The sequence below is a fragment of the Bos mutus genome, chromosome 18 (assembly GCF_027580195.1).
Source record: "Bos mutus isolate GX-2022 chromosome 18, NWIPB_WYAK_1.1, whole genome shotgun sequence".
Classification (NCBI taxonomy): Eukaryota; Metazoa; Chordata; class Mammalia; order Artiodactyla; family Bovidae; genus Bos; species Bos mutus.
The window spans coordinates 23,615,079-23,639,734 of NC_091634.1; the positions used below are offsets into that span (position 1 = coordinate 23,615,079).

Consider the following 24,656-nt stretch of genomic DNA (forward strand, 5'->3'; position numbering starts at 1 on the left):
GGGATGTTCTTGGGGGTGGACTATGGATGTTCTTGGGGGACGAAGTGATCGGAAGACGAGGGGCGCCCACCTCCTTCTCATCCGCCAGGAGGTTCTCTTTCAGGGCGCACATTTCCTCCTGGAATGCCCTGAGCTGCTCCTCTTTAGCAGCCAGCATCTTGAGGTCGCTCTGGTGCTGCTTCTGCCACTGCAGCACCTGGCTGCTCATATCCTCCAGCTTTTTGTCGAAGGCTTGCACCTGCTCGGGAGCACATGGTGAGGAGGGAGACCCTGGCCTGCCACCCAGATCTTGAGTACCCCTGACAAAGCGGGAGGGACCTTCCTCTGGGAGAGTCTCTGGGAGTATTTTATTTTCGGCGGCCAGCAGAGGGCGACCCTGCTCTGATTCATTGCCACCTTCCAGAAACCTGCGGAACCCAGCAAAAGGGAGGGAGCCCAGCAAAAGGGAGGGAGCCCAGCAAAAGGGAGCGAGCCTGTTAATCAAAGGGTAGCTCAGGGCGAAGTGTACAGCTCTGAGTGCAAGAGGTGACCTTGGGCCCCTGGATGGGACAGCAGCCCGAGCCTTCGGCTGCTCCTCACCTCTAGCTCACTCTGCTGCTGGAAGCCCTGCAGTTTTTTTAACTCCCCATTCAGCTTTTTCATCCTCTCTTCATAGGCAATGATTTCTTCTTCCAGCTGAAGTTTCCTGTCTTGGGCCTGTGTCAGGCTCCGGTGCAGATTCTTTGTCTCTGAGGTCGAATGATTGAGCTTTGATAAAGACAAAGATGTGGGGAGGAGGGTAGAGAGTGTCTGTCATCGTGCTTGGGCCCTCTCTGCCGAGACCTGAACGGGGAAGGGTTCTACATCCCCCACCCTCTTCTCCCCAGGGTGGCAGAGACACCCGGTCACCTTGCTTAGTGTCCCAGAGAGGGGTGAAAGGTGACAACGCTCAGTCTTCTGCATCTCCCCTTTCGCGCTCCCATTTCCTCTCTTTCCAATTCTATGAACTGATCAGCCAGGGGTGATCAGCACAGGGGTAGAGCATGAATTTCCCTGAAAACCCAGGTATTGGGAAAACCTTGCTCCAGGTCACCCATTTTCACAAAGACTTGCTCAATTTGGCCCCTATCCCCTTCTTCCCCAAAGCCTCACTAAGAAGCAGCAAGCCTTCTCTGGACAGACATCCCCGCCGATGCAAGGGCTTGCAGATGGCCTTGGTGACAGCCGGTCATGCAGGAAATTGACTCCTGCACCTCTCATGCTTTTGGGGAAACTCTGATATTAAACAGCCCTGGGATGGGTGGCGCTGTTGGTAAAGACTCTGCCTGCCAATGCAGGAGACTTAGGAGACATGGGTTCGATCCGTGGGTTGGGACGATCCCTGGAGAAGGACATGGCAACCTACTCTAGTATTCTCGCCTAGAGAATCCCATGCACTGAGAAACCTGGCAGGCTACAGTCCATAGGGTCGCACAGAGTCAGACATGACTGAAGTGACTTAGCACACATCTCTTAGGAGATGCGAGGGTGTGGCCCACCTTCTCCAGGGCTTGTGTGAGGTCGTCCTGGCAGCAGGCTGACTTCCGGCATAACTCCTCATAGACGTCCTTACTGATCATGGTCTGGAGGTAATGCTTCTCTTTCTCCCCAGCCTTGTCCAGCTGAATCTTCAGACTCGCTATGATCTCCTTCTGAGAGGTTATCTTTAGGGCGGGGGAACATCACTGTCAGGGTTCATGGCCACAGAGGCATTCTCTGTGTTCACGGAAGATAAACAAGCACCGGTCTCTCTCCTCTCTGCACCAGCTTGCCAAGCAGTCTGTGATAATGCTCACTTCCCCTCACCGTTGTAAGAGGAAAAGCTGCTTTCCAAAGTCTTTTGCACTCCTCTCCCCAAACTTCCTTTCTATTAATAGTTAGCACATCCCCCAACTACAAGGAATATTGGAAGCACTGGGCCCTGATGTGGCAAGCACATGAAAAGTCTTTTTCACAGATTTCACAGCTTTGATGCATGCCAACCAAGCATGCGCCCTACACTCGTAACTGGATGGTTTCTGGTAACAGCTAATTGTCTCAGGGTTAGAGTTAGGATTAGGGTTAACCTGGAAGTCAGTTCTGGGTTATAAACATGATGCGACATTTCAGTTGTGTGCATTGTGCCTCAATCCCTGACATAATCCACTAGACCTAACGCACCGTGAATGGAGGTGTGTGCTCTCTTCATCACTGTGTCCCCGTTACCCAGAGCTTAGGGCGTGGCACACTAAACAGGTGCTCACTAAATATTCCAAATGATTTGTTTAGACTGAATGAAATACTGCATTGGGCAATACTAGGGATGAACTGAACATGTAGTCCTGACAGAGTGTGTTTAAAATTGAAATATGGACTACTGATGAAAGGAAATGCAGTTTAGAACACAAAACTAAGCCTCTTTCTAAGGGTTGTTTCCAGTGATTCAAAAGGTCTATTATATGTGGGGCGTGTGTTAAGAAAACAGAACGTGCTTACACACACCCAGACCCCTCTGGATTTCCATCAAAGGAATTCTGAAATTAGTGCTGCAGATTGCATATTTACATAACTAACGTTCTTTTGGCAAATGTGATAACGTGTGTACTGAGTCGCCTCAGTCATGTCTGACTCTTTGCGACCCCATGGACTGTAGCCCACCAGGCTCCTCTGTCCATGGGATTCTCCAGGCAAGAACACTGGAGTGGGTTGCCGTTCCCTCCTCCAGGGGATCTTCCCAACCCAGGGATCGAACCTGCATCTCTTATGTCTCCTGCATTGGCAGGCAGGTTCTTTACCACTCGCGTCACTTGGGAAGCCCAAATGTGATAACAGGCCTATGTTAAATATTTAGGCAGTATGCCTTATATTGAGAACAGTTCCTTGGGGATTTGCGTGATTAAGGCCTCAAGTCTGGATCACACTAGAGGAGAGACGAAACTCCAGAAACATTGGTGCCTCAGACCTCTGCTGTTTAAGATGGCAGCCATTAGCCACATGAGACTACAGACATTTAAAAGAACCTAAAATTGGTGAGTATTAAGCTTATAAATTCAGTTCCTCAGTGCTACTAAGCCATATTTCAAGCACTCAATAGCCCCATATGGCTAGTGCATGTAGTATCAAGTAACTCTAATATAGAACTTTTCCATCATCATGGAAAGTTCTACTGGGTAGTGCTATTCTTACACTTAGAATAGTCATAATATTTTAAGGTGAATTTTTTTTTTATTATGAAGGAATCAGAGCTGCTTGGTCTCTCATTTATAATTCAGGAGACCACCTAATAAAGATGCTGTATTTTTTTCTTGGCCGGAAAGGTGGGAGTACTGCCATTCATGATGAAGAGAAAAAAGAGGTTTGGTGCGACAGCCAGATGGTCCAGGTTCAAACACTGCTCCATCCCATCACATCCTAATTAAGTCAGTTTGAGCCTTAGCCTTTCTCTCCTCTGTAAACCAGCAGAGGGAAGCCATGTCAAGGACTTAACTAGATAGTCAATCAGTGATAACTGAATGTGAGCACAGTGCCTCACATACATTAGAAGCCAGTGACTCCTTTTTGTCTTTAATTCATGTAATGAAATAGAACCAAGTCCCCCTTCCACCTCATTTTTTTGTGTTTTGGGACTATTTCTGGAAGTGTTCCCTAGCAAATTGCCCCCAAACAATGAGTTCCCCCAACTCTGGTCTAAAAGGCAACTCTGGAAGACTTGATGCCAAAGCACAGATGGTTTGGGGCTTCACCGGATATTAAGACTTTCCGCAACTGGAAGAGATCCTTCTCAGCCAGCAGGTGGGTGATGGAGGCATACCCTACTTCAGGAGAGAAGTGGGGCCTCAGGCACCCCAGAATGCTCATGGACTAGGCAGTTAGTGGCATTTCTGTGATGCAGAAGAGCTGGGTGCCAACTTAAGGGTCAAGAGTCACAGAGCTCAAATTTCTCACCCCCTTGGGGTTTCTGTGTACTCACCTTATTAGTCAGCTCCTCGTTGATTTGCTGGGTGCTGTTTTGTTTGCAGAGAGAGGTGTCCAGTTGCATACTAAATTGCTTTACCTGTGATTTGAGGTTATCATTCTCCTCCTCCATCTTTCTCAGATTCTCCATGGACTGCTCCCGGATTAAGGAACAACACCCAGAATGGAGGCATTACTTCATCACCAGAAGAGAAGCCCCTCCTCCTCTGCCCTCAGGCACAGCTCTGCTCTGTGCCTGGTGTATCTCAGGCCTTCTTTCTCCCCTTCACACGTCCTTCTCACCTTCCCTCCCTTCTCTCCTGAGGTCTGAGTACCCTCAGCCTCTATATCCCGCCAGGCCATGCAGGGCTCAGGTCCAGCCCTGGGATTCTTAACCCTGAGTCTTTCCAGATTATCCTCACCATCTTTTCTCTCCTTTTCCCTTCTAGTCGGAATGTCTCGAGCTCTTGCTCCACTAACTTCTGCTGCTCTTTGCTTTTTTTCAGTTGCTCCTTTTTATCCTCCAGCAATCTGCTTATCTCCTGAAGTTGTTCTTCTAGACTGCTTTTGGAGGAGGCGTGCTCCCTGTTCTGAGAAAACAAAGGCTGGGCTGAAAGTCAGTGTTAGACTCCATTTGGCTGGGCAGGGAGGGGTGGAAACCCAATCCAGAGATGACTGAAATAAATATGAGGACAACTCCTTGGTTATTTAGCATGTATAATAAAAAATTCCCTCAGGCTGAGCAACTCTTTTTTGGTTCAATTAGACATATTTTCTATTTATAGATACAGGTCTCACTTATTTACCAAGTCTTTCCACATAAAAACCTCTTTGAATAAATTTTTTAAAAATCGTAGAAAAATACAAAAAGAATAATTCAAAGTTAAAAAAATTTTAAATTGACTGAGAAGGAGAGCTTATGAGTCCTAGAAAAAGAAATAATATTGTCTTTTTGTTTTTAAGCTTAGCCCTTGAAAATGCTTATTATTGGTGGTGGGAACTGGAGCTGACTGGCTGGCTTGGCAATTCTAACACAAATTCTGGATAAGTAGTTTGCAATGGATTGGTGGTAGCATCTTCCCAGATAAAGAAGAATGCAATTTTTTTTTTTTTTTTTTGCCTCGCCACTGAGTTTGTGGGATCATAGCTTCTGACCAGGGATTAAACCCAGTCCCTCAGCAGTGAGAGAGGGGAGTTCTAACCATTGGACTGCTGGGAAATTCCCAAGAGCTGTGCAATTAGTCTTAAACAGAGCCAATGCTTGCGCTGGCCACCTGCTTGCCTTCCGTACCTGGTGTTGAATGTGGTTTATACGATCTAGCTGTTCATTCAGTTTTATATCTTGCTCAGCCAGTGTCTTCTGAAGCTGCCTCTTTTCCTTCTCTGAAAGCTCAAGCTTTCTTGTGACCTCAGAGAATTCTAACGTCAGCTCCTCTATCCGTTTTCTGAAGCAAAATGGCAACAAACAAACAAACAAACACACACAGGTGGCTGGACTTCAGGGTCCGTGTCAGTGGACTGTGGGCTAGCTGCAACAGGGCTTGCTACCCCACTCCTGGGCAGCAACCCATGGTGCCCAACTGGCTCACGGGGGACAGAACCTCTGTCTGGAGGTGGACCTGCGATACCTGCTGGGGGCGAGCTCCTCCTCAGCTGTCAAGGAATCCTTCTGCAACTTCTGAAGCTCCCTCTGGAGCTCCTGGATGGTCTCTGCCTTCTGCTTCTCCAGGCAAATACAGCTTTGCAGCTTCCTCTGGCAGTCCTCCAGGTTGTCATTTGCCATAAAGACCTCTTCTTTGTAGTCGGCTGCTTGCTGAGCTGCAGAAGACAGGAGATGACCCCTGGGGCGTGTCCACATGTGAGAGGAGTATGTGTGAAGATTGGAGTCTCAGATGAGACCAGTTTAAAAAAGTCTGCTCCTTCATGTTGTGACTTACTTCAGTTTCCAATCTGTCCTCCTCTCTATTTCATTATCACTCCTGAGGAGCTTGGTTAAACTATCTGTCTTCAACCTACCCACCAGCCATGGACTTCTTGTTAAGTTAAACAAACTGGTAGAAATTGCTCAGGATCTGTTTTGAGACTCACCCTGTCTCTGGGTACAAATCCTGACCTCATGGAGTTTAGCTGTACCTGGTTCACCTGAGAACCAGTAATGTTAAACTCACACTGACTGTGATCTCAGGAAGCAAGATCAGTGTGGGTAAGTAGAGCCCGGGCCTTAGAAGAAGGACGAGAAAGGTAATTATTGGTGGGGGGTAGAGGTGGATTGTTAGAGGAAATGCACAGTGAAAGGAAGCGGGGGCATGTCTGAAGAGGATGGGAAGATACCAGTTTAACTGGAAAGTGAAAAGGAATGGTGGGAGACAGTTAAGTGCATGGACTCGAGGCGGGTTTTGAAGAATGTCAAAAGGCTGAGAGAAATATTTAGACGTGATTTAGTGGGTTCTTGAGCAGGGACCTGCCATAAAGGAAAGAGTGTTTTAGGAAAAGTGGAATGTCTTAGAATGGAGAAAGATTTCTCCTAATATCCTTTTAGCCCACATCCTTGTCTACACTGGGTATGAAGGAAGTGAAGTGAAGTCGCTCAGTCGTGTCCGACTCTTTGCGACCCCGTGGACTGTAGCCTACTACGCTCCTCTGTCCATGGGATTTTCCAGGCAAGAGTACTGGAGTGGGTTGCCATTTCCTTCTCCAGAGGATCTTCCTGACCCAGGGATTAAACCCAGGTCTCCCTGGGCACTGTAGACAGAAGCTTTACCGTCTGAGCCACCAGGGAAGTCCATACTTCAGGGTATGAAGGAAGAAGCACTCAAATAATTTGTTTACTGGAGTTTCTCAACACAAATACCTCCCCACTTCCTGTTGTTTCTCCTATCATTTCCACGTTAAATATTACTCCTCTCTCCTTTTTTGGGGGGGGGCTGGAATACTGGAAGAAAGATGGTGTCACTATGGAAATGATTATATACCCAGCAGAAGGGAGGAGGATTTTTTTTTTTTTTTAACAAGGAAGAGAGCAGGTTCAGCTTTGGGAATGTTGGTTTAGTCAGGAAGGTGGATGCAGCTAGTTTCTAAAGACAAGACTGACTAGGTGCCTTGTCAGGGCTGGGGCTCCAGGCGTTGGAGTTGCCTGCAGAGGAATTTGGCCACAAGGAGCAGAGGCGCTCACCAGCAGAGGGAGAGGAGAGATGGCGGAGGGTGGGGTCTTAGAGATGGGTGACCAGGGTCAGGGCAGGAGGGAAACGAGGTGAGATCTGCGGAAGAAAGGGTCAGATCTGTGGTAGAACGAGGGACCTGTAGTGTCTCCAAAGCTAAGAGACAATCACTGAGGTGTGGGGGCCAATGGCGTGGACATACACAGAGTTAGAGGAGGGTGAGGAAAGACACAAGCTTTGAACTTTTTTTTTTTCCCCCAAATTGATACATTGCTCACTTAACATTTATCCTTGTAAATTGTACAGTGCAGTGGTTTCTCATAGACTCACAAAGTTGTGTGACCATGAGCATATAATTCCAGGACATTTTTTATCATCCCCAAACAACCCATATCCAAGGCAGGAAGTTACTAGTGACCTCTGAGAAAGCAATTTCAGCAGAGGGGCAAGAACATAACCCACACTCTAAGTGAATGTGTTTGGAGGCAAAAAAAGGAGAGAGAGAGAGTTAAAAAGCAGGGAAGGAAGAAGTGAGTGGTGTGATAAAGGTCCCAGAGAAGGTGGAGAGGAGTGTGGTGCAAAGAAGCAGGGTACAGAGCTCTGTGCTCCTGTGTGGAGGAAAGGAGAGGCTGCCAAGAAAATGTGGGCATGTGAGAGCAGCAGTCTGCTTTCCCAGCCTGAGCACCTGCTGTGTGGCGGGCGCTTCACAGGGAGCATAAGGTTGGGGTGAGGAAGGGGCTTAGAGGGCGGTCCTAACTGCTGTGAGGTGAGATGGGATCCTGAGGCGATTGGAGTGAGACAATGGAGAGGGGAGGGGACTGCTCTGGTCCACTGCGTTGGGGGCAGTGGGGACAGTGCTTGCCCAGGGGCCTCACCAGCCAGCCTCTGCTGCTGTTTGGCGTCTTCGAGACATTCCTTCAGCTTCTTGATCTCAGCTCGCAGGTGCCCGTACTCGGCCTTGCACTTGTCCTGCCTCTCCTCCTGGATGGCGATTTCGAGTTCGTTTGTCATGCACTGCTGCTTTTCCAGCTCCATCTCCTTTTTCACGAGGTTGTTCTGAACCTGCGCCAGTTCCTTCTCTAGCTCGTGCAGCATTTCGTCTTTCTCCTGGAGGAGCTGAAGAAAGTGAAGTGTTAATGCTGATGGAGGCCTGAGCAGCAGCAGGGCCAAGTCAGCTAGAGATCGCCTTGAGCCACCATCTTCTCTTGTCAGGATGTTGTAGTAGCCTCCACCTGGGCTCCCTTCCTCCCCTCAGGCTATTCTCTGACAGAGACTAGCAGCCAGAGGTGGGCTTTACAAATGCGAGCCAGATCTTGTTATGCTTCTGTTCAAAGCCTCCACTGGGTCCACCTCACGTGGAAGAAGGCCAAAGTCCTTACAAAGACCTCCCGGGATGCTCACAATCTGGTACTTGGCTACCTGTCTGACTTTACCTCTTGCCACCCCACACTTGATCTGTTTCTCAGCTCACTCCCGCCTTAGGGTGCCAGCCCTTGCTATTGCCTCTGCCGGGAATATTCTTCAGGATCTCAGCTTGGGTGGCCCTCTTTCTTTATTCAGATTTATGCCCAGATGTCACCTTATCAAAGATGGCCTTCCCTGACTACCCTGAGTAAAACAGCCACCAAGTTGTGTTAGGAATTCATTAGTACCTAACATTTTATTGTAAGTTTTGTTATTTGTTGGTTGTCTGTCTCCATAGACTAGAACGCAAGCTCCATGAAAGAAGGGATGGCACATGTTTTATCATATTCTTCATGCCTTGAAGAGTGCTTGGAGTATCATAGAAATTAAAAATATCTGTTGAATGAACATACGAGTGACTCAAAGATGCTTATCCAGACTCCTCACTTCCTGTTGTCATCTCTCCAAATATCTCCATTTAAAAAAATTAATTTATTTTTAATTGGAGGATAATTGCTTTACAATATTGTGTTGGTTTCTGCTATACACCAATGTGATTCAGCCACTGATATACATACGTCCCCTCCTTCTTGAACCTCCTTCCAACCTCCCACCCCATCCCACCCCTCTAGGTTGTCACAGAGTGCTGGTTTGAGCTCTCTGAGTCACTACAGCAAATTCCCACTGGCTATCTGTTTTATATATGGTAGTATATATGTTTCCATGCTACTCTCCTAATTCGTCCCACCCTCTTCTTCCCCTACTGTGTCCGAGTCTGTTCTCTATGGCTGTGTCTCCACTCAGTTCAGTTCAGCCGTTCAGTTGTGTCCAACTCTTTGTGACCCCATGGATTGCAGCACTCCAGGCTTCCCGGTCCATCACCAACTCCCGGAGCTTGCTCAACTCATGTCCATCGAGTCGGTGATGCCTACCAACCATCTCACCCTCTGTTGTCCCCTTCTCCTCCTGCCTTAAATTTTTCCCAGCATCAGGGGAAAGCATCAATCTTTTCCAAGGAGTCAGTTCTTTGCATCAGGTGGCCAAAGTATTGAAGTTTCAGCTTCGGCATCAATCCTTCCAATGAATATTCAGGACTAATTTCTTTAGGATGGACTGGTTGGATCTCCTTGCTGTCCAAGGGACTCTCAAGAGTCTTCTCCAACACCACAGTTCAAAAGCCTTTGGCACTCAGCTTTCTTTATAGTCCAACTCTCACATCCATACATGACTACTGGAAAAACCATAGCTTTGATTAGATGGGCCTTTGTTGGCAAAGTAATGTCTCTGCTCTTTAATATGCTGTCAAGGTTGGTTATAGCTTTTCTTCCAAGGAGCAAGTGTCTTTTAAGTTCATGGCTGCACTCACCATCTGCAGTGATTTTGGAGCCCCCCAAAATAAAGTCTCTCACTGTTTCCCCATCTATTTGCCATGAAGTGGTAAGACCGGATGCCATGATCTTAGTTTTCGGAATATTGAGTTTTAAGCAACTTTTTCACTTTCCTCTTTCACTTTCATCAAGAGGCTCTTTAAGTTCTTCTTAGCTTTCTGCCATAAGGGTGGTGTCATCTGCATATCTGAGGTTATTGATATTTCTCCCAGCGATCTTGATTCCAGCTTATGCTTCATCTAGCCCGGCATTTTGCATGATGTATTCTGCATATAAGTTAAATCAGCAGGGTGACAATATACAGCCTTGAGTACTCCTTTCCCTATTTGGAACCAGTCTGTTGTTCCATGTCCAGTTCTAACTGTTGCTTCTTGACCTGCATACAGATTTCTCAGGAGGTAGGTCAAGTTGTGTGGTATTCCCACCTCTTGAAGAATTTCCCACAGTTTGTTGTGATCCACACAGTCAAAGAAGCAGTCAATAAAGCATAGTCAATAAAGCAGAAATAGATGTTTTTCTAGAATTCTCTTGCTTTTTCAATGATCCAATGGATGTTGGCAATTTGATCTCTGGTTCCTCTGTCTTTTCTAAATCCAGCTTAAATATCTGGAATTTCATGGTTCACATACTGCTGAAGCCTGGCTTGGAGAATTTTGAGCATTACTTCGCTAGTGTGTGAGATGAGTGCAATTGTGTGGTAGTTTGAACATTCTTTGGCATTGCCTTTTTTTGGGATTGGAATGAAAACTGACCTTTTCCAGTCCTGTGGCCACTGCTGAGTTTTCCAAATTTGCTGGCATATTGAGTGCAGCACTTTCACAGCATCATTTTTTAGGATTTGAAATAGCTCAACTGGAGTTCCATCATCTCTACTAGCTTTGTTTGTAGTGATGCTTCCTAAGGCCCACTTGACTTTGCATTCCAGGATGTCTAGCTCTAGGTGAGTGATCACACCATCATGATTATCTGGGTCATGAAGATCTTTTTTGTACAGTTCTTCTGTGTATTCTTGCCACCTTTTCTTAATATCTTCTGCTTCTGTTAGGTCCATACCATTTCTGTCCTTTATTGTGCCCATCTTTGCATGAAATGTTCCCTTGGTATCTCTAGTATTCTTGAAGAGATCTCTAGTCTTTCCCATTCTATTGTTTTCCTCTATTTCTTTGCATTGACCACCAAGGAAGGCTTTCTTTTCTCTCCTTGCTACTCTTTGGAACTCTGCATTCAGATGGGTATATCTTTCCTTTGCGTCTCCACTGCTACCCTGCAAATAGGTTCATCGGTACCATCTTTCTAGATTCCATATATATGCGTTGCCCAGAGTGTATGTGTACTTAGGCACTCAGTTATGTCGACTCTTTGTGACCCTCTGGACTGTAGCCTGCCAGGCTCCTCAGTCCATGGGATTCTCCAGGCAAGAATACTCGAGTGTGCCACAAGAAATTTCAAGGAAGAGCTCAGAATTCCACCCCGCCCCCCATTCCTGTGGCCCCCCTACCCCCTTGGCCCTCACACCCCCTTGGCCCCCACACGTCCTTCCCCGTGTCTAAAGCGCCGCAATCTCACTGCGCATGCGTAGGTCCTCTCCAAGCAGCACTGAGGATGGCAGAGCCGCAGAGCCCGCTCGCGCCAGGCCTAGTCTCGCACCTGCCCTGTGGCGGTTCCAATCAGGGATCTCCTCGCTTTACCTTGTCTTTCTTCAAACCAAGCTTCTGGGTCTCGGTGAACTGCGTCTGCAGCTCCTGCAGCCGCCGCTGCATGATGATGACCTCCTTATCCTTCCTCTCCACGTGGGCAGATGTCTCCTCCCGCAGCCCGTGCAGGTCCAGCTCTAGCTTCATCATGTCTACAGCGGGAGGAGACAGTGCTTCGTGCTCAGAGGGGCACTCCACCCTCCGGGGCTCCCCTCACCCCACTCCGCCACTGGCCCACGGTTTACCCTTCATGATGTTTTTCTTCTGTTCTGACACGGACTCTAGCTCCATGCGCAGATCCTTCACGAGGTTCTGGTATTCCTCCACGTGCAGGCACTGGCTGTCTTTCTGCTCTTGGAAGTGCTTCAGTATCTGCGCAGATGGAAGAAGAGCAGGGCGGGGTGAGGACCTGCGGGGAGAATGTTCCCTAGAATGGCGAGGGTCCAGACAGGCAAATCCGGAGGGACCCAAAGTAGCAGAGTAGTTGCCGCGGGAGGGTGGGGGGTGGGGGATGGGGTGAGGACGGGGAGGATGGGGAGCGATCCGTGATAGCTCATGGATATGGGTCTCTTTTTGGAGTGATGAAAATGTTCTGAAATTAGTGGTGATGTTGCCCCATTTTGTGAATATACTAAAAACCACTGATTGTACACTTTAAATGGTGAGTTTTCTGGTATGTTTGGAGAAGGAAATGGCAACCCACTGCAGTATTTTTGCCTGGAGAGTTCCATGGACAGAGGAGCCTGGTGGGATACAGCCTGTGGGGTCACAAAGAGTCAGATACGACTGGGTGACTAACACTTTTCTTGTATGTAATTACATCTCAATTAAGAAATAAAGAGTAAAAAAAAAGAAAGATATGGCCGGCTTCACCTGCTCACACAGAATGGAATGTGCACAAAAGCCACCCCCTTCCTTCTTGCCATACTCAGTGTCATTCATGAAGCACTACTGTGTGCCAGGCACTATCGGGGGTGCCGCAAACACCACAGACACCACTTCTTACCCCAGGGAGCTGACCTTCTGGTGGGGTGAGACAAACAAAGAGCATAAAGTAGTGACTAACAGAAAACATGAACAGCTGATACCTGGGTCTCCTGCACTGCAGGCAGACGCTTTATCGTCTGAGCCACCAGGGAAGCCCATGGAAGAAACAGGTCAGCAAAAGGGGAATGGAGATGTATGGGGTGGAGGTGAGGTGTGCTGTAACTTTAAATAGGTTGGATAGGTTAGTCTCAGTGAGATGGTGACCAAGGAGGAACAGTTAGTTGTCTGGGCATGATGGGATGCTGGGGAGATAGTTTATGTGATTTCAGAGTTGACAGCGATGGTGGGTTGCGCTATGAGGACTGAGGGGAGCAGCTGCAGAAGTGCAGGGCAGTCACCGTATGACCTAGGTGTGGCCCTGAAGGGCCAAGGGAGGGAAGAGAGGTGGCTGGCCCTAAGTGAGATGTGAGTAGTCTCAGTCCTAACAGAATATTTACATAATGGCTTTGGGTAGGATATATAAAACATATGGGAAACTGGATTCTGTTTCTTGAAGAAATCTGTACCTTTAAAAAAAAATAGAGTGTTAAAGAATTTGTGTTTAGTAGATACAGAGTTTCAGTTTTGCAAGATGAGAAAGTTCTAGAGATTTATTGCACAATAATGGGAATATACTTAACACAACTAACTGCACATTTAAAAATGGTTAAGGTGGTCAATTTAATGTCATGATTTTTTTTCCATTATGAAACATCAAAAAGTGAGGGAGGAATAAAGACATTTCCCAAACATGGAGTGTATGAGATCTTGCTATATGTCAGGATGTGAATAACATGGGACTGACCTTTAAAATATATGTTGACAGACATACAAGGAGAAATTCCAAAGTTCATCCAGACTCTATGGAAATAGAAAGCCCTGGGAAAAGATGCATCTTCCCCAACCAGGGGATCCCTTGGAGAGCTAATGTGTGTTGACTCTCTCTGCCACTTCCCTTTACCACTACAGTATTCAGCATTGGCATGGCCTCACGTGGCTGGCTTTATTTTACATCTCAAATTCAGGTATGACTGACTTCAGATCTCCTAGAAGGGACCCTCGCCTTGTTTTCACTATTTATTGGTTGGTCAAGTCTTACGATTTGTTTATCTGGCTTAAATGCTTTTTGATTATTTGAGTCAACTTTTGAGATGGCTTTGAATTTTGAAAACATAAGAGTTTTTAAAAAGGGAGTGAATTTGAATTAATAATCTTCCCTAAATTTGTTGCTTTTCAATTTCAGCCAGAAACCAGAAGGCTGGATGATTCTTCTGAGTCTAGCAAGCCAACAGGAGTCTCTGTCTTGTTTAGCTATACCGTTGGACATGAATGAAGAGATAGATGCAATGCAAAAATTCAATTTCAAAATCTAATCATGCCAGACACATTCCTTGGGTACATTATATACAGTATCCTTATGGCAGGGCTGAACAAAGTGAGGCAAATATAGAATAAAATATAAAATGTAGTATAAAAATTTTAACAAGAAGGAGAGCCCAGAATCAAACCCAACTTAGCCCATCCATCAGCACAAATAGGCAAATTTCTCCCACCTTTTTGATGTCTTCACAATCTTCTGAGGAACTAGGGGGGTGTCGGTGGGTGGCTGTATAGGAAGCAAAGTCTGCTTGTAATTTTATCAAAGCCTCTTCGCGCTCCAGAACCTGCAACGTAGCACAGATCAGTTACTCTGGATCATCAGCACAGTGGCTGTTACTGGTGCTATTTTTGCAAGGTGTTCTTTTGTCAGCCCAAGTTTATTACAGCATTGTGTAATTCACATTATATAAACTAGGGAGAAAGAATTATGTTTTCAGTCTTATATCAAGGCTCACTAAGGCACAGACAGTGGTTTTTCTTGAGTCCATCAATGGCCACACTTTGGACCCCCTCTTGATCCTCTCTGTATGGTCCAGTTTATGAGGCAGAAGAAGGTTCTTTGGAGACTGTGATGGAAAGATGTACTGAATCTCTCAGAAGATAGGATTCAAAGTTCAAGAATTAAAGAAGGAAGCTTCTTATGGATTGAGTGAATGTGTGTTTTTTAAAATAATAAAAAAAGAAACTTTAGTTTTTGTTTGTTGAAAATAATTCAAATAGAACCCAAGCATCGAAAATAAGAAGTGAGGGACTTTCCTGGTGGTCCAGTGGCTAAGACTCTGAGCTCCCCATGCAGGGGGCCCGGGTTTGATCCTGGTCAGGGAACTAGATCCCACATGCTGTAACTAAGAGTTTGCATGATGCGACTAAAAATCCGGTGTACCACAGATAAGACCCGGCACAGCCAAATAAATAAATACTTAAAAAAAAAAAAAAAGAAGTGAGACTCTCCTATTTAGTTATTCTCTTCTTTCTCACTTCTGCTAAGGAGGAGGAACACTACTGATAATTTACAGTAGGGGTCCCCGACTTCTAGGATCTAATGCCTGATGATCTGAGGTGGAGCTGATGTGATAGTAATAGAAATAAAGTGCACAATGAATGTAACACACTCGAATCATCCCGAAAGCATCACCACCCCCTCCCCCATCTGTGAAAAAACTGTCTTCCAGGAACAGGTCCCTGGTGCCAAAAAGGTTGGGGATCACTGATATATACTTCTATATTATGATCTAAGACTTAAAAAAATAAAAGCTGGATTGGACTCTACACAGGATTCTGAAACTTTTTCTCAATAATATACCACAAATATCCTTCCATGCAGCCCTTACAGATCTACTTAATCCTTTTCCTTGGCATATTATTATTCCATAATATGGATGTCTCTTTAATAATTTCTTTTAATCTCTTTAACTGTTTCCTTGTTGATGGACTCCTTGGTTGTTGAGTGAGATTTTAAGTCTCTTTAGAATCTCAGACTTAGTGTGAGTTGGGGATGCACAGCAAGTAGAACATGAACAAGAGGCAGGGGCATGTATGCGTAAGACATGTGAGGAGTGCTGGCGAAGAGATTACTTTAGGCGATTCTTTCCCCTCTTTCCTTTACTCAAGACTTTATTTTGGGTCTCTTGGGAAAATGTTCTAGAAGGAGACACTTACCAAAGCATTACTGCAGGCTAGCTTATTTCGAAGTTCCTGTATTAGATCGTCCTGTTCAGAGACCTTTTGCCAGACTTCAGATAATCGTTTCAGGGTCTCCTGATGCTCTTGAATCATGCAGGGAGAAGTGAATATACGCACCTTTGAATGATCACCCTTGTTCTCGGGATCCTGAGATATTTAAAAATGATAGGTTGATTTTGAGCCAATTTTGGAATCAATTTCAGAATGCCATGAACACAAACAATCTCTAGACCAATATTCTAAAAGTTCATGTTCACATATCTGATTCATATATGTGAATCAGATCTTCCAGAACAAAAGAAAACAAATTAAAAAGTGCACATACAGTAAGAAGTTCAAATGGTTCACAAGAGAAAACACTGAAAAGTAAATCTTGACCCTCCGTGACCCAGGTCCCCTTTTCCATGATGGTCTATGGTACCAGTTTTTTGTATATCCTTCTGGGGAGAGTTTATGCATATTTACATATCACTTATATATGTGTGTGTAACCCCTTACTCTTTCCCTACCCAAGTGAAAGTCTTCTGCATACTATTCTAAACATTTATTTAGGATATTTTCCATATTGCTATTTGTAGATCTATCTTATTTTTCTTTTAAAATTAATTTCAAAATGTCAAATTAATTTCAAATTAATTTCAAGTAATACACACACAAATATACATAAAATTTTTATAGAACACTGTAGGGACTTTCCTGGTGGTCCAGTAAGAATCTACTTTTCAATGCAGGGGACTCAAGGGTCAACCTCTGGTTGGAGAACTAAGATCCCACACGCCAAGGGTCAAGTAAGCCTGCATGCCACCACTAGAGAGAAATCCATGTGCTGCAACAAGGCGCCTGCATGCTGCAGCTAAGACCTGACAGCCAAACAAAAACAAAAACAAAAAAAAGCAAACCCTAAACCGCCCCACCCCAAACCTCTAAAACGAAGAACACTGTAATATTACAGGCAAGTCTAAATTTCTCTTTGACCACCACCTCTGCTCACATACTTACTGCATTCTCCAGAGATGATAACTTGTGCATATTTTTCTAGAACTTTATCTATACATTTACATACATACAAATGAATATTGCAGAATACAGATATTATTTTCACTTTTTGAAACATAAATTTTTTCTCAACAAGATGTCTTAGAAATTTATCCATGTTGGTACATGTGCCTCTATTTTGGCTCTTTTAAATATGTTTATCTAGTTTCCTATTGATGGGAATATATGCTGTTTCCAAGTATTTTTCTAAAATGAAGCTGCAATGAATATTTTTGCACGTAAATCTTTGAGTAGCTATTGTAGTTTATGTGTAGATTAAATCTGTAGATGTATTATAGGAATCTATCTAAACAGGGTCTATTTAAAGCTCTGATAGCTGTTGCATGCTTATCCTTCAAGGAAATTACCAATTGACACTCTCATCAACATGAATGTGTCTGTTTTCCTAGAACTGCATTTTTTATTTTTAAATGTCTTTCTCTAGATTATCTGAAATCATGCATGAAGGTTACTACCTGTTCACTGGTCTGCACTAATAATGGGGTGAACTGATGCAGAGAAGCAAAAAAGAACAAAAAGTCCTAGTTTGGATGGTAGATCCTTTCTCCATTAAACTATATCCCTAACTGGGCTTTTTCAGGCAAAGTTAGAAATAGTTCATGTTCACTGAGCGTGAAAGTTGCCCATGAGTATATAAATAATTCAGTGTCTATGTGGAAAAAGGAATGGGGAACAATAAAAAGGTTAAGAAACAGAAAGATGATATCTACAGATTCCAATATCTTAATACTTACAGTATGAAAAATAGAAATTACTTTTAAAGTAATAGAAGAAAAATTCTTGGAATTGAAAAAAATGTAGATCTTCAAAGGATCAGCTAAGTGTTGAGAGACTTAATGAGAAATAAATTTTAAAAAATCCTGAGCCTAAAAACCTCTAGAGTTCAGAGATGAAACAGGTGACTCACACAAAATGAGAAACAGGTTGAAAACTAACAATTCCTCTTTAATACTGCATAGTATAATACAACACAGCTATAGTTTTCTAAGACTTAGTTGTAAATCTGTATACCCAATCAAAATAGTATTCACAAATGATGGCAAAATAAACCTTGTTCAGACATGGAAATTTTGAGAATTTTTTCCATTCACTGTTGTTTCTGAAAGAATTAACAAGGAATTATTGCAGCAAAAGGAAAAGTCCAAGAATGTAGAAGAGGTGGAGTATACCGCTTAGTAAGTAAAAGTTGGCTTTATTTGTAATCTTAAAGAAATGTACATTTTGTCTGTCATATAACTAGCTCAAGAAATTAAAGAAAAGATGAAAAGTTTTCAAATTCATTTACATTAGGGTAGCATAATCCAGACACCAATATGAGATGAGAACACATAAATTTAAGTCATCAAAATAATCTCACTTCTGAAAATAGATAAAAACTAAATGCTAATAAGCTTATAATAGCAGTTTATTATGATTTAATTTAGCAGTTTATTATGATATATATTATTTAATTAAAATTAAATTATTTAATTAAAATAATAACATATATCAAGGAGGATTGGTTCCAGGAATGTAAAGATTGTTCTATAAATTAAAATCTATTAATTTATTACACTTCATTACAGGAAAAAAACTCTATGATTACTTTGATAGGTGCTAACAAAAACATCCAATAAAATCCAATATCTATTCCTGGTAAAAATTCTTGATAAGCTATGTAGAGACAGTTACATCTTTAACTTCAAAAAGGATATTAACAAGAATCCAAGAACAGATATTATATTTAAAAGTGGGATATTAGAAACATTTAAAAATATGAGGAGCAAGGCAAGGATGCTACAATTCTACACTGTTCTGGAGGTCTTAGTCAATGTGGTAAGATGGAAAATAAATTGTATAAATGCCAATAAGGAAAGCAATTTAGGAAAACCTGAGATAGTCAACTAAAAATCTGGGAACAGAGCTCAAAAATACCAGGATAAGAGTTTTTCTCTACATCAACAATAATTAACACAATTAAATGTACAAAAGAGCTCATTCATAAAATAATAACAACTGTAATACATCTAAGAATAAACTTAAGCAAGAAATATGTGAGATCTATAAAGAAAAGTGTAAAATCTTACTAAAGGACACACAAGAAGCCTTGACTAAAAGTAGAAACATATCATGTTCCATGTGTGTGTGCGTGCTAGGTCACTTCAGTTGTGTCTGTTTCTTTGCGACCTCAGGGACTGTAGTCCACCAGGCTCCTCCGTCCATGAGATTCTCCAGGCAAGAATACCAGAGTGGGTTTCCATGCCCTCCTCCCAGGGATCTTTCCAACCCAGGGATCAAATCTGTGTCTCCTGCATTGCAGGCGGATTCTTTACTGCTGAGCTACTGGGGAAGCCTGTCATGTTCTATAGGGTATGATAATTTCTCCCAAATGAATATAAAGTTTGAAAGTAAGACAATATGAATTTCACCAAGACAAGAGATACAAAAAAGACCAAGAAATATTTGAATGTAAAAAACAGTGAAGTTGGACCCGCCCTAAAAGGAGGTATGGAAACATAGTATCAGTTACTATCAAAAACAACTCTGATCGTGGTGCAGGAACTGACAAGTAGATCAAAAGAACAGAGAATCCAGAAAGAGATTAGTATGTATTTTGAGCTGGCACTTCAAGTCAATGGGAAAAGGTGGGGATGTTTCATAAGTGGAGCTGGGACAACTGGAGATCCGTTTTGATAAACATAAAATTACAGCCTTCTCTCATTATTTATATGGGGCTTCTTGGCCCTGGGTCAGGAAGATCTGCTGGAGAAGGGATAGGCTACCCACTCCAGTATTCTTGGGCTTCCCTTATGGCTCAGCGGTAAAGAATCCGCCTACAATGTGGGAGACTTGGGTTCAATACCTGGATCGGGAAGATCCCCTGGAGAAGGAAAAGGCTACCCACTCCAGTATTTTGGCCTGGAGAATCCCACGGACAGAGGAGCCTGGCTGGCTACAGTTCATGGGGTCTCAAAGAGTTGGACATGACTGGACAACAAAACAGCAACAGCAGCTCATTATTTATAAATGAAATATATATATATATAAAATATAACTACAAAATTATAAAACTGTTAAAAGACAGTATAAGATAAACTTTTGCAATCTGGGGGGGGGGGCGGGTAGTGAAGGCCTTCCTAAATAAGACATAAAACCTAGGATCTATTTAAAGAAGGGCCAAGAGATTTAGTTTCATAAAATTAAAAACTTTTGTATGTTGAAAAACACCATTAACAAGAAAAAATAAAAATTACAAACTGGGAGAAAATATTTGTAACTTATATAATGAAACATTATTACCTATAATATAGATATAGAAGAACCTTCTAAATCTATATCATAGAAGGTGTAGAACCGTCTATGCGGTTGCTGTTTAGTTGCTCAGTCGTGTCTGACTCTTTGGACTCCATGGACTGTAGCCTGCCAGACTCCTCTGTCCATGAGATTTCCCAGGCAAGAATACTGGAGTGAGTTGTCATTTCCTTCTCCAAAGAACCTCCTATAAGTCAACACAAAAAAGGCTAACAATCCAATAAAAAAATGGTTATACACTTACGAACAGGGCTCAATACTTTGTTCATGAGGTGGGCACTGTGACCTGCCTCCCCGATCCCCTTCAGCAGTGAAAGACTTACTCCTCTAGCTGCGGGGGTGCTGCCCTTCTTGGGGATTGCCTGGGTTGAAGAAAACATTTGCCCAAGGTCATGTCTTTCCCTAGGAAGACAGCTCACATCCAGTCACTGACCACCATGGAGGTATAAAGGCCAGCTCCCTTCTCCCCAGTTTATAATTGCTCTAGAGGTCTTTCCAGTCTCAAAGCTCGCCATGAGGTTGACTAAGGCATTTGCTGGGGCAGCCCAATATCTCCTTCTGCCCAACCCTGCTTCCTTTCCCTTCATAGGAGCTGATGCCAAGACCTTTCTCTAAAAATGTCTGACATGCCAGTCTGTCTCAGAGTCTGCTTCCTGGGGAGCTCAACCCACAATTATTAGAATGAAAGGAAATAAAAATTGTAATGAGAAAATCTGTTTTATTTTCCCCCATCCATCAGTTTAACACAACTTAAATAGACTGAAAACATGCCCTGTGAGTGTGGGGGAATTATTGTTGGTCAAAGTGTAAACTGGTAGAACCTTTTTTAGTATTCAATGTAGAATTCTCTTTAAACATTAAAAATAAGCATTTCCTTTGACCCAGCAAAATCTCACTTCAGGAATTAACCCCTGTATGTGGTAGAAAAACAGGTCAGTAGACGGCACAGGGTACAGTCATACTACAGAATACAAGGTAGTAACTAAAAGAAATCATCAATTAAGAGAGAAAAGAAAAAACCATTAAGATATACATTTAAAGAGCAAAGTACAGAACCACATTTTTAAAGTGACTCATTTATGAAAAAAGAAAACCTCAACATTTTATATATGTAAGTGTATAGCAATAGGCTGGGGAAGATTGCCAGCACATTTTGAGTGACTGCCTAGGGGGAGGAGAGTGGGATGGAGAGGGGAAAATGTGGACTTTTACATTTAATCTCCATAATTCTGTCTAGAAAGCCTATATTGTTGTATTAGTTGTATAATTTAAAAAACCAATTAAAAGAAAAAAGAGACAAGTTCAGGCACTTTGGCTCTTCTTTGCTGTGTTTCGTGACTTTCTCCTCCTATTTGATTCTGAAGCTATGATTTGCATGAGTCTTGTGACCTAGAAGAGGCAACAAAGGAAGCTTTGGAAGCTCATTTGGTAATTTACTTTCTGTCTTATTTGAAGTGGTGGTTCCTTATACTATCTTTCCTTGTGACTCATACAGTAAATAATCTGTCTGCAATGTGAGAGACCTGGGTTCGATCCCTAGGTGGAGAAGATCCCTTGGAGAAGGGAATGGCTACCCACTCCAGTGTTCCTGCCTGGATAATTCCATGGACAGAGGAGCTTGGTGGGCTACAGTCCATACAGTCCCAAGGAGTTGAATACACTTTCTTTTCTTCTCCTTATGTTAATTAAGGAGCCTTAACATTCCTAAGGAGCAATCTTAAAAAAGATGTGAAGGCTTGAAGTTCAAAGCTGAGGGCCACAAAAGTCAAGGGAAGGAATGACAACTAGTTGAAAGTTTGGGTTTCTGACAGAGAGGGTGGGACCACTGCAGGGACCACTGAGAGCTCCTGGCCCGAGTGGTCTGGCTGAAGTCCTACCTGAGCGACGATCCCGCTGAGCTCCCCCTCCAACATCTTCACTTGGCACTCAAGTAACTCGATGTTGCTCAGGGAAGTCTGGTATTTATCCCTGTAGAGGTTTAAGCTCCTTTCGAGGGAGACGATTTTGTCCCCAGCCAAGGCGAGTTGCTCCTGGGCCAAATGGAGCTTATCCCCTGTGTTCTCATTATGATTTCCCAGTTCCTCCTCATAGAGAATCACCTGTTGGTATAGTAAAGAGACCACACTGAACCCACGGAAGCATCTAATGACGAAAGGATACGGCTGTAAGATAGCGTGCAGAGGAGTCTTTTATCTTAACTAGAAATGCAGATGCAAAGAATAGGCCCAGCACAGATCTAAAAGCTACCATATGTAAAATCAGAATGGTAATGATTAGAAAAAATTTTTTAAAAGATTGTCCTGTTTGGATGGTAAGCTTCTTAAAGGCAGGGACCATTTCTGTTTCCCATTCTTCCTGGTATGTAGTTAATTCAATAAAGATAATGTTAGTTGATTAACAGGAATGAATGTATAGCTCCATTTTTAAAGGGCTTGAGATGGAAGTATTATTTCTTTACTAGGTATTCTCTAGAGGTCTAATTTAGAAAATGTGGAGTCTCTGGTGCACACAGGTCTGCTTCAGCAAAGGTCCCTACAGACAGTGGGGGAATAGGACCTGAAGTTCCTGGAGAATTCGCATCCTCCTTATTTAGGTTCTTTTTCTTCCTAATCAGTTAATTAGTGAACCAATTGAACAGATATTTATTGAATGCTCAAGAACAATGTCTTTGGTGCTTAGGGATATTTATACTTACACAGCACAGGCTCCTCCCTCACAGCATTTACAAACTTCTATTGGGGGAGATACAATTTAAAATTAGCAAACAACTCTTGGGTGTGCTAAATTACATGACTTGCATTATATGTATTGAAGGAGTTAAGAGCAGGAGGGTCATCAAGGAAGGCTTTATTTGGGTTCAAATAGTTCAGAATTCAGATAGAATACATTCTGTTGGTTTAAGCTGATGTATTTGCTGCCTGCCATTTTGAGAGTCATCTTAGGAAAGGATCATTTACTTTGAGGTGTTTATTAGGGAAGAAAAAGTTCTAATGAGGTGGATGAAACTGGAGCCTATTATACAGAGTGAAGTAAGCCAGAAGGAAAAACACCAATACAGTATACTAACGCATATATATGGAATTTAGAAAGATGGTAACAATAACCCTGTGTACGAGACAGCAAAAGAGACACTGATGTATAGAACAGTCTTATGGACTCTGTGGGAGAGGGAGAGGGTGGGAAGATTTGGGAGAATGGCATTGAAACATATGAAATATCATGTATGAAACGAGTTGCCAGTCCACGTTCGATGCACGATACTGGATGCTTGGGGCTAGTGCACTGGGACGACCCAGAGGGATGGTATGGGGAGGGAGGAGGGAGGAGGGTTCAGGATGGGGAACACATGTATACCTGTGATGGATTCATTTTGATATTTGGCAAAACTAATACAATTATGTAAAGTTTAAAAATAAAATAAATTTAAAAAAAAGAAAAAGAGAAAATGAATATTTTATATTCATATGTTTATAACAGAAGCTGTCAGGAGGCCTGCCTATACCCCCTTGACACTCACCATCCCTCCGTATGCTAACTCCCTTGCAACTGCAAGCATCTTTAGTTTTTTTGCCTGAGGGATGCACTGGCCCCAGGAGCCCACTCAAGCCGAGGAGCAAGACAAGACAAGTGACAAGTACGGGGAGTTAACAATATCAGGGGCAACCCTCAACCACTGACTGGAACGATTGGCTGGGATCAATTTTCAGTGTGTCCTATATTTCCTACCGGAGTTCTCCAGAGGGATTGAACCCTGGTTTCCCACAGCAGTGATAATCTTTTTTTTTTTTTTTTTTAATGAATTTTTATTGGGGTATAGTTGCTTTACAATGCTGTTATTTTCTGCAGCACAGCAAAGTGAATCAGCTATATGTATACATATATCCCCCCCTTTTTAAGCTTTCCTTCCCATTTAGGTCACCACAGAGCACTGAGTAGTTCCCTGAGCTATCCAGTAGTTTCAGCAATGATCTTAATTGTAATTTTCTTTATGGGCTTCCTGTCCTTGTTTGACACACTTCCTTACTCTTTCACTGTGCTTCGTGGGATCACCTCCCTCCTGAATTAACTAGTACTTATAGAGTCAGACATGACAGTGACTAACACATACTTGTAGCCATCTCCTTGTTTTAGGATCTGCTGTGGGGAAACCCAAACTTAGAAGTTTGATACTTCTGTGAACAAAGTACTGAGGGAACTTGGCAGAGTGCCGAAAGTAACTTTCCAGGACTTTCCCATATTGGGCTCTGTGTCAGTGACTGTTGCTTGCCAGATTCCACAACAATTCCTCCTCTCCTCCTTGTAACAGAACCTTGACTTTGTTTGGGACAAAAGTGTGCCTCACTAAAACACTGCATTTCTTTGCCTTCCTAAGAAATTGTTACAGCCATGTGACTAATTGTTGCCAGTGGTATATAAGTCAAAGTATTGTGTGGGGCTTCTGCAAAGTGTCCTTTAAAAGGGAGGAGTGTGCCTTTCTCTCTCTACGCCGTTTCCTACCCTCACCCTGATTATTTGGAACAAAGATGTAAAGGTTGGTGCTCCAGCAGCCATCTTAGGTGACCTGGAAAATGGAAGCTCTCAGCTGATGATGGTGGAGCCGAAAGACAGGACACAGGTAGCAGTCT

At 43.3% G+C, this 24,656-nt stretch overlaps 1 protein-coding gene across 1 annotated transcript in view; it reads right to left on the reverse strand.

The window, feature by feature from the left end:
- Positions 1 to 24,656, reverse strand: part of PMFBP1 (polyamine modulated factor 1 binding protein 1) — a 41,672-nt gene that overhangs the window by 3,656 nt on the left and 13,360 nt on the right. Inside the window, exons 4-16 of the mRNA XM_070386760.1 lie at positions 21,909 to 22,130; positions 15,661 to 15,831; positions 14,175 to 14,285; positions 11,841 to 11,967; positions 11,590 to 11,747; positions 7,985 to 8,225; positions 5,580 to 5,769; positions 5,243 to 5,396; positions 4,374 to 4,541; positions 3,968 to 4,105; positions 1,518 to 1,682; positions 580 to 747; positions 71 to 238 (exon numbers count right to left, since the gene is read on the reverse strand). Coding sequence (XP_070242861.1) covers positions 71 to 238; positions 580 to 747; positions 1,518 to 1,682; positions 3,968 to 4,105; positions 4,374 to 4,541; positions 5,243 to 5,396; positions 5,580 to 5,769; positions 7,985 to 8,225; positions 11,590 to 11,747; positions 11,841 to 11,967; positions 14,175 to 14,285; positions 15,661 to 15,831; positions 21,909 to 22,130 — 2,181 coding nt within the window. The remainder of the gene's footprint in view (positions 1 to 70; positions 239 to 579; positions 748 to 1,517; positions 1,683 to 3,967; positions 4,106 to 4,373; positions 4,542 to 5,242; positions 5,397 to 5,579; positions 5,770 to 7,984; positions 8,226 to 11,589; positions 11,748 to 11,840; positions 11,968 to 14,174; positions 14,286 to 15,660; positions 15,832 to 21,908; positions 22,131 to 24,656) is intronic.